Genomic DNA, 10,000 nt, shown 5'->3' with positions numbered 1-10,000 from the left:
GAAATCAATATGAAATGTTCTGATGTGAAACATATTCATCGTCACTCAGCCAACAACATGTCAACTGCATAACCCCGAGAAAAGCCCTTTTCAGGAACTGAGTAAACAGTCTCCTGTCAAGATGATGATGAAGCATTTTCAAGTTATCGAACACAATGTTCATCAGAGAATTTCCTCAAAAAGCCACAGAAGAGTTATTAAATCATTGAAACTTAGTGTTTGGCAGAATCGCTCCTGGCAACAGCACCAACACCATCAGCTGAACAAACCCCCACTTTGAAAGAGAGCACCCAACCTGCTGAGAAAGCTTCAGCTGCAGCGCTCACCAGAGACGAGTCAATGCCGGATCAACGACAGACGACTGAACCGAAGAACAAACGGGTCCTTCTGTCGCTAACAGCTACTGATCCATCAATCAACGCACCTTCAGTCCCGTGAAGGAGGAAGAGACCGACAGCCGTCCGAGGCAACAGGAAAAGATGGAGAGAGAGAGGAAACAGAGTCAGAGGTATTGTGACACACACGGCTTCTTGGTTTCTTACTTGATGAATCACACACACACACACACACACACTTACCCAACCCTACTCGTCACGTCTACATGGGCCTATTCATGCCATTATGGCTTAAAGGGAAAAGCTGCTAAAAACCAGCATTTACATTCCTGCTTCCTCTAAACTTGGACACAACTGGAGTCCAGTCTCAACTTGTCAAAGGCTCCCTCTCTTCCACATGAACACACAACTTGAAAAGTCTGACTGTGTTGCCCTGCAGCTACACAAACGCTGCAGGCATCACAACATCTCTTAACAACTCTGCTGTGTCCTTGTTCTTTACCCCTTTTCCACCAGGGCAGATCCAGGAGCCGGTGCCTCATCTGGAACCAGTTCTTTGTGTTCTGGTTCTCAGACAGAAAAACTGGCTCCAGAATGGCACCAACTTGTTGCTGGTGTAGAATTAAGAACTGCCTACATCAGAGGCAGGGGGCGGAGTTATCATGACCAACAAGACCAAGTAAAACCTGTGATTGAATCTCACTTCACCGCTGAAACTGTGTGAAATAACACAACATGTGTGTTGTCTGTCAGTCTGAATTTACAGATGAGTACAACAACACAACTGTGTGTGAGTGCGAGAGAAAGAGAGCGAGCGGAGTCGTGGTTTCATTTGAAGAGTCGAGGCGTAGAGACAGTCACGTGTACGGTGACGTAATAACGTGGCTCTAAGTCGACTGTCGCCCGTGGAAAAGCAAACTGGTTCTTAAAAGGTTTGCGGGTTGAACCAGCTCCGGACCAGCACTCGGTTCACTCTGGTGGAAAAGATTAAAAAAAGAGTCTGTTTGTAGGACACGAGCATTAATTCAACCCTGTCTCCGTGTTTCTGTCCTTTAGGTCCAGATCTGTCTTCTGTTCCAAAGAAGGAAAATGTTACAGCAGACCAGGATTTTCCAGATGCTTCAGACTTTGTAGCCACGGTTTAAGGAAAGTTCCTGTTTCAACATGTCTGAATACTACAATACCAATCAGCCTCAGGCCCCGTGAAGAGGAAGGTGCAGATCACATGAAGCCACAGCTGATGAGTTCAATCAACTCCAAGCCAGAATTCAACTGTCAGTAGATTTAAGCTACGGGTCATGAGTTTCACAGCAGCAATGCCTTTAACTCACGAGTCCATGAAATGAAACTTGGGAAACGAGCTTGAACCCTCAACCTTTTACCAAAGAGACAGTTGTTGAGCATTTGTCACCATTGGAAAAATGAAAATAACTTTTCTTTGAAGTACCAAAGGTCAATCGATCAAATTTGATTTCCATAGCCCTAATTCACTAATTACAGGACTGAACAAGGTGTCTGAGATAACTCCTCCCACTTCACTAGTAAGTTGAGTTTAAGTTACACCTACCATTTTCTATGAAGCCATTTTCAGACATGATCTCACAATTGGTGAAGAGGGCAGACTTGGGTGAGGCCGAAATCAAGAGTGAACGATTGAAAGAGAGACAGACGAGGACGAGCTGACAGCAGTTCAACAGTCAACAGTGGCAGTGACATGTGGAAATAACAGCTTTATTTAGAAAGGTGATGAAGAGGAGGAGGAGAGAAATCATTGAGAAGGTACAGCACACTTCTGATTCATGATTATTCATTTTTTAGAGACTTTGATGAGGAGATATCAACTAATACATAATCGATCAAACTGTTAGTTAGAGGCAAGAAACGTCTCATTTCTCAGCAGGTTCACTGTTCTGACATGTGAGCGAACAGACTGATGAAGCTCAGCTGAGGCTGATACGACTTCAGTCACAGACTGGTCGGTGCTCTCAGGAGCTGCCAGCATCACTGGCTGCAGACCAGTGAGTTTATATCGTCTGTCGTCCCCAGTGCAAACGTCTCATCTCAGCAGGAATCTGGGACTGAACTGTGGCTCTGAACTGTTTTAAAGATTAAACTCCTTTTGACACGTTGATATGATCTTGACCAAAATATATGAAGACAAGTTTGTTGCTTTACTCTTTATATCTTTTATTTCCAGAAGCCTGTTTCTGTGCATCTGTCCTAAAGTTATGAAAGTGTTTCCCACTCAGTGAAACACAGATGAAGAGATGAAGAAGAGAGAAGAGGAATAAAAAGGGTGGAAGGAGTGTAGTTACCAGGACGTCCGTCATGAGGGCGGGTGGTTAGTGAGCGAGTCGTCAGCGCTGTTAGCAGGTTGGACACATGCATGTCATCCCCCCTTCTGCCTGGGACCTCTCCTTTACACACACAGACACACACACACACACACACACACACACACACACACACACACACACACACACACACACACACACACACACACACACACACACACACACACACACACACACACACAAATTGGAGAATGCACACATGTACATGCAGACAGATAATCACTCAAATATGTCACCAAGAAGTGCATCAGAAAAAACAGTCAGAAATGTGAATGTGTGAATCCCACAGTCATGGAACAAATACACAGTTTACACACAAAACAACACAACACCAACAATATGCACCACGATGACTCCAGTCATCAAACCAGGTTTAATCATGTGAACAATCCACATTAGATACAGACTCTCTATAGATGTCAAATAAGATTCTGCCTCTTCACTCTTTCCTCCAGTGAGGTGAACAGGTCTGTGGTCAAAGAACAGCACTGGGATCAGATCAGCTGTCGGTTTCGTCTGGTAAACTGAGCTACTGAAACTGCGGAGAAGAAGTTGGATCAATCCTTCAAATGCAATTTGATCAATCAGACAATCAATCCATTGGATTAATCTCTCAACAAAACACAGAGATTAAAGGACAAAACCAGAACTTCCACATCAGTGAGTCTGAGACCACACCAACCGACTGTTAGAGCACATTAAACAAACTGGACCCAACCAGGGTTAAATCACTGGTGACGACTGGACCAGACCTGGACTAAAGAAGACTAAACATGAGATTAAACACCAGAGAACATTGGACCAAACCAGAGATTAAACACCAGAGATTAAACACCAGAGAACATTGGACTAAACCAGAGATTAAACACCAGAGAACATTGGACCAAACCAGAGATTAAACACCAGAGAACATTGGACCAAACCAGAGATTAAACACCAGAGATTAAACACCAGAGAACATTGGATAAACCAGAGATTAAACACCAGAGAACATTGGACCAAACCAGAGATTAAACACCAGAGAACATTGGACCAAACCAGAGATTAAACACCAGAGAACATTGGACCAAACCAGAGATTAAACACCAGAGAACATTGGACCAAACCAGAGATTAAACACCAGAGATTAAACACCTGAGAACATTGGACTAAACCAGAGATTAGCACCTGAGAACATTGGACTAAACCAGGAGATTCAACACCAGAGAACATTGGATTAAACCAGAGATTAAACACCTGAGAACATTGGATTAAACCAGGGATTCAACACCTGAGAACATTGGATTAAACCAGAGATTAAACACCAGAGAACATTGGATTAAACCAGAGATTAAACACCTGAGAACATTGGATTAAACCAGAGATTAAACACCTGAGAACATTGGACTAAACCAGAGATTAAACACCTGAGAACATTGGACTAAACCAGAGATTAAACACCTGAGAACATTGGATTAAACCAGAGATTAAACACCAGAGAACATTGGATTAAACCAGAGATTAAACACCTGAGAACATTGGATTAAACCAGGGATTCAACACCTGAGAACATTGGATTAAACCAGAGATTAAACACCAGAGAACATTGGATTAAACCAGAGATTAAACACCAGAGAACATTGGATTAAACCAGAGATTAAACACCTGAGAACATTGGATTAATTGGGCTGGAGGCGGAGTTCACTCTGGACACCTGTCTATCACCACATAAACAGTGGAAACTCCTTATAGTGAAAAAAACTGTAATACATAGTAATAAACGTATAATGATCACTTATACATTTCCACTGCTTCATTCTGAAATCTGACGGTTCAGTTCTGCCAAGTCCTTTTTCAGCCTGGAACCAAATTACTTTTTTCTGGGCTAATAAAATGAATCTTAAGATTTCATTCAAATTTTGAACCTGACAGACGACGACACAGGAACTTTGGTTTGTTTCAGATCGTTGGAGACAAACGAGGAGCAAAGTGTGACGAGCAAAACCACCAGATACTGAGGAGATGAAGATGACACACACACACACACACACACACACACACACACACACACACACACACACACACACACACACACACCACTAAAGTAAAGACTGACAGAGACGAGGAAAAAGAGACAGAAATAGAGACTCAGGAAAGAAAGGTGATGACCAACTTAAAAAAAGGGGAAGTAAGCAACAGACATAATGAAGAAAGACACAGGAAGAGGAAATGTGGACCAACAGACAACAAGGACGACAGATTGGGTAAAAGTCAGTATCAGAACTATGTGTGTTTCTTGAACTCAGGGTTCAGGCCCTGAAATCAGCACCAGACGTGTTTGTCCTGGTTTCACTGGCAATGCATTAAATAAACGACAGATAGGAGGAATATTGTTGTTTGTTTGACACTGTTCAATTAAACAGGTGAAAGGTCTCCAACGCCGAAGACGTCTCAGAGACGCTGCAAAACAAATGTCACGTCTCTGTCAAAAGGAATTTTCTTTCTTTACAAAGTGTGTAACTGAGCTCCAGGACTGAACCGGAGGATTTCCGAGGATAAAGGGAGATGAATGTTGACATTTGATCTGCAGCAGTTCCACATGTTCCCACAAGAGAAGAAACGCAAAGAGCAGCGGCAAAACGTCAAAGGTCCTTTCGCCTTAACTTCAGATACCAACTGCAGCTTCCTGTGTCGTACCTTCACTCAAAGCCAGTGAGATTCCTGAAAGGTCTTCACTACCCAACGAAGGGATGAGGAGATGCAGGAGAAATACAAGCAGGGTCGGCTGCTAAACACCATCAGTTTCTCTTTAAAGTGAGAAAACACCTTATATGGTCATAATAACAACTAAAACACCAAGAGTCTCAGTAGGAATATTCAAGTTATAGGTTTATACTAAAGTTGTGATAAAACAATAAAACTACAGCTGGAATGTTTGAACTCCTTCGTGTTGAGGTCAGCAGAGACACAAACATCAGCTGATGGAGCTACGTGTCACGGAACCCGTGTGAAAACATTAAAGAACTTCGGGACTCAGAAAACGTTGGTGAAGCAGTAACTTTGAACGAGATCTACTTCAAAGTCTGTTCCATCTCAGAAAGTTGAAATCAATTTAATGACCAACTTCATCATCGGGTGAAGAAAGCTTCTTTAGTATCTGAGTGTAGTAACTGATATTAGTATCTGAGTGTAGTATCTGAGTGTAGTAACTGAGTGTAGTATCTGAGTGTAGTAACTGATATTAGTATCTGAGTGTAGTATCTGAGTGTAGTAACTGAGTGTAGTAACTGATATTAGTATCTGAGTGTAGTATCTGATATTAGTATCTGAGTGTAGTATCTGATATTAGTATCTGAGTGTAGTATCTGATATTAGTAACTGAGTGTAGTATCTGAGTGTAGTATCTGAGTGTAGTAACTGAGTGTAGTAACTGATATTAGTATCTGAGTGTAGTATCTGAGTGTAGTATAGAGTGTAGTAACTGAGTGTAGTATCTGATATTAGTATCTGAGTGTAGTAACTGATATTAGTATCTGAGTGTAGTATCTGATAGTAGTATCTGAGTGTAGTATCTAAGTGTAGTAACTGAGTGTAGTATCTGAGTGTAGTATCTGATATTAGTATCTGAGTGTAGTATCTGTGTAGTAACTGAGTGAGTATCTGAGTGTAGTATCTGATATTAGTATCTGAGTGTAGTATCTAAGTGTAGTAACTGAGTGTAGTATCTAAGTGTAGTATCTGAGTGTAGTATCTGATATTAGTATCTAGTGTAGTATCTAAGTGTAGTAACTGAGTGTAGTATCTGAGTGTAGTATCTGATATTAGTATCTGAGTGTAGTATCTAAGTGTAGTAACTGAGTGTAGTATCTGAGTGTAGTATCTGATATTAGTATCTGAGTGTAGTATCTAAGTGTAGTAACTGAGTGTAGTATCTAAGTGTAGTATCTGAGTGTAGTATCTGATATTAGTATCTGAGTGTAGTATCTGAGTGTAGTAACTGAGTGTAGTATCTGAGTGTAGTATCTGAGTGTAGTATCTGAGTGTAGTATCTAAGTGTAGTATCTAAGTGTAGTATCTGAGTGTAGTAACTGATATTAGTATCTGAGTGTAGTATCTAAGTGTAGTATCTGAGTGTAGTATCTGATATTAGTATCTAAGTGTAGTATCTGAGTGTAGTAACTGATATTAGTATCTAAGTGTAGTATCTGAGTGTAGTAACTGATATTAGTATCTGAGTGTAGTATCTGAGTGTAGTATCTAAGTGTAGTATCTGAGTGTAGTATCTGAGTTAGTATCTGATAGTAGGTATCTAAGTGTAGTATCTGAGTGTAGTAACTGATATTAGTATCTGAGTGTAGTATCTGAGTGTAGTATCTGAGTGTAGTATCTAAGTGTAGTATCTGAGTGTAGTATCTGATATTAGTATCTGAGTGTAGTATCTAAGTGTAGTATCTGAGTGTAGTATCTGATATTAGTATCTGAGTGTAGTATCTAAGTGTAGAAACACTAAACCATCCGATTGTAGCCAACATGATTTTAGTGGTTTAACTCAATCAGAGACAGCAGTATTACTCCTGAGGATTGTGGGTAGTGTAGTTCTTTGCCTTGTGGATAGACATGTTTTTTTGAAACACAGCTGACATGATACTTGTTGCTTCTTCAGGATGTAACAACCTCACAGCTTGTAATACTTTTAATAACTCGGACTCGGATGGTTCAAGTATTCTGGTTGATAGTGAACATGGTTAAAGTTCCACACACACACATGAACTGGTGGAAAGTTCACACACACAACAAGTGAACAACAAGGAAACACGGTTCTTCTTCTTCTTCCTCACTTTGAAACCGACGCGCAGTTAGTGCGTAAAGACGCAGGGACGCGCTTCAGGAGAGACGGACAGAGACGGAAGAGGGGGACTCGTCCTGCTCCTGTCCCCCCCTTAGACTGACCGAGGAGGGGAGGCACGGGAGGAGGGCTGAGGGGGGGCGGAGGGGAGGAATCAGAGAGAGAGACCTCTTCCTGAACAGCGCGGAGCGAGGAGAAGCTCCGCCGCTCAGCGGAGACCAGAGGAGGGAGGAATCCAGGAGGAATCAGCCCCTCACCCGCTCCTCCTGCTCCTCCTGCTCCTCCCTGCTCCTCCTGCTCCTCCCGGCTCACGCTCACATTTACTCACAATCTGGGCATGAATCAGCTCCGGAGGACGGAATCCGCTGCGCCTCCTGAGACACATCGAGTGCCGCTGCGCACCGGGAGGGTGCGAGGGTTCGAATCCTCCTGCTTCCTCTCAACGTCCTGCTGCTGGATCGAAGAAGAAGAAGAAGAAGAAGGATTCCTCCTCCTCCTCCTCCCCCCTTCTGCTGCTTTCTCCTGCTCGGGTTTTTCCCAGAGAGAGAGAGAGAGAGAGAGAGTGTGTAAAGAGAGAGGGAGGGAGAGAGAGAGATCGGCCACAGCGCATGCGCGGATTCACACCCATTCATACAGGAGGACAGTTCTGTATAATACAACTTTATTATTATTAATACATTCTGGATGGATAAACAGACAGACAGACAGATCATCAGCTCACAAGACAGATTATTTCCACAGTATTTTAATGTTTAAATATCATAATAATATAGATGAAGCACATTGAATAAAAAAGTTCTCAGTAATGTTCAGATTTGTCTTCTCTGAATCTGACAGTATTTTCTGCAGCTGCTCTCGCTCCATCCACACATTCATCCAGTGAAGACGTGATAGTGTACATGACTCTCAAATTCTTTAATATTACAGTTTTCCTAAATGTGAAAAACATTGAACCTCATTCTTTAAACAAAACTGATCAGATCTCAAAACGTTAACACTGTTCATCTGGTTAAACACACTTTCAAAATCTGAACCATCTGAACAACAATCTCAAATCTGAACACATTTATTAGTGTGATGCACTTTGACCCAGACTGACACACACAGGTTGAACACAACTAACAGCCTGTTGTCGTCGTTAACACACAACCAGTACAAACTGAGCACGGTCATGTTACTTTAGAAGCAACAACACTAAACTTCATATTTCTGAAGGTCTACGGAGGATTTGTTGAGAGAGGTCAGAGGTCAGAGGTCAGAGCTTCCTGTTGAGAAGACGTTTTCACTGTGGTCAAAGAAGATGGTTCATCAAGAACAAGAGTTTCCTCATGTTGGTCCTCCACCATCTTCTCCCTTCATCGCCCCCATGAAGAAAGTGACTGGGATACTAAACCTCCTGCAGTCACTGGTCCCTGGTCACTGGTCTGACGATAGAAGTGGAATCTATTCAAGAAGGATTCTGTCATTGTTCAGGGAACGATTGTCTGCGTGGGAGATGAAAGAAAATGAAACGTATGTGAATTTGATGCTCAGTGAGATTAACAGAGAAGCGATCTGAGGAAAGTGTTTGGTTCTGATTCAGTTTCTTTACGGGTTTTTTCATGTTGTTTCTTTGTTGAAGTTAAAGGAAAACAAACTCACAAACTTATAAAATGATTCGAACCTATAAGGGTTGTTTGCACAAAACTCTGGTTTTAAGTGCTTGTTTGTGTCTTTGTTCAATTCGAGAAGGGGAATAAGATGCGGAGTTGAACCAGGAACCTGCAGCTCATGACGTCACATTCAATTATCAGGTCGCACAACAAAACAGCCGTAAAATATCTGAGACGTCTGAGGTTCCACTCACTCCTCCAGATGATTACCAGCAGGGGGCGCCCTACACCAAAGGGAGAGAGTGAGAGAAAGAGAGAGAGAACAGACACAGGATCAAAACAATAGATATTGTGCAGATATTAACTTTGGTATGAATTGAACCACATGTCAGATAATGTTTCCTACGTGTGAAGCTGAATTGTTTAGTTTCTAAATGATTTGTCATAAAAACAAAGTGTTTCAGAGTGAATAAGACAAAACACCAGTTTACTGAGAGTTCACTGTATCCGAGCTGATGTCTTCAGTATCACTGGACACTCTGACCTCTGACCTCTGAATAAACTGTGATGATAGAAACACTTAGACAGTAGAATGTGCTGTGCAGGACAGCGCCCCCTGTTGAAACTCTGTGGGCGCTCCTCTTCTCTCTGTTGTTTTAACCTTTGAACAGAGACTCTGAATCATATCTTGATCTGTGGTATCAGAGCGAGGTTTTATCAAACTGAGCACAGCTGCTGCTGCTCTGTGTGTCTATGACTCAGATTCATTACAAACTCTCACTCAGGTCAGAACATATAAATAATCTGAAATGTGTAAACTCTCAAACTAAATGAACATGAGTCTGTGATGTAACACTGACACTTGTTGAACTCTGCAGTGCTTCCTGTCACCAC

At 42.0% G+C, this 10,000-nt stretch overlaps 1 protein-coding gene across 5 annotated transcripts in view; it reads right to left on the bottom strand.

Moving 5' to 3' along the window:
* rgs19 (regulator of G protein signaling 19) overlaps positions 1-8,085 on the bottom strand; it is an 18,456-nt gene extending 10,371 nt beyond the window's left edge. For 2 of the 5 annotated variants that reach the window (XR_007032779.1, XM_035159925.2), the window contains exon 1: positions 7,843-8,085. Coding sequence is in view for 2 of the 5 variants with exons in the window: in XM_035159925.2 (XP_035015816.1) it covers positions 7,843-7,899 (57 nt within the window). In the remaining 3 variants the exon portion in view is untranslated. Of the gene's footprint in view, positions 1-326; positions 2,625-2,650; positions 2,753-7,842 lie in introns of those variants that run through there. The other 3 variants (XM_035159927.2, XM_035159928.2, XM_035159926.2) reach the window with 2 other exon arrangements.
* Between the last annotated feature and the right edge of the window lie 1,915 nt (positions 8,086-10,000).

Source organism: Hippoglossus stenolepis, chromosome 6, assembly GCF_022539355.2.
Source record: "Hippoglossus stenolepis isolate QCI-W04-F060 chromosome 6, HSTE1.2, whole genome shotgun sequence".
NCBI lineage: Eukaryota > Metazoa > Chordata > Actinopteri > Pleuronectiformes > Pleuronectidae > Hippoglossus > Hippoglossus stenolepis.
Note: the sequence above shows the minus strand (reverse complement) of the source record. Positions and strands in the feature narration are given on the sequence as shown.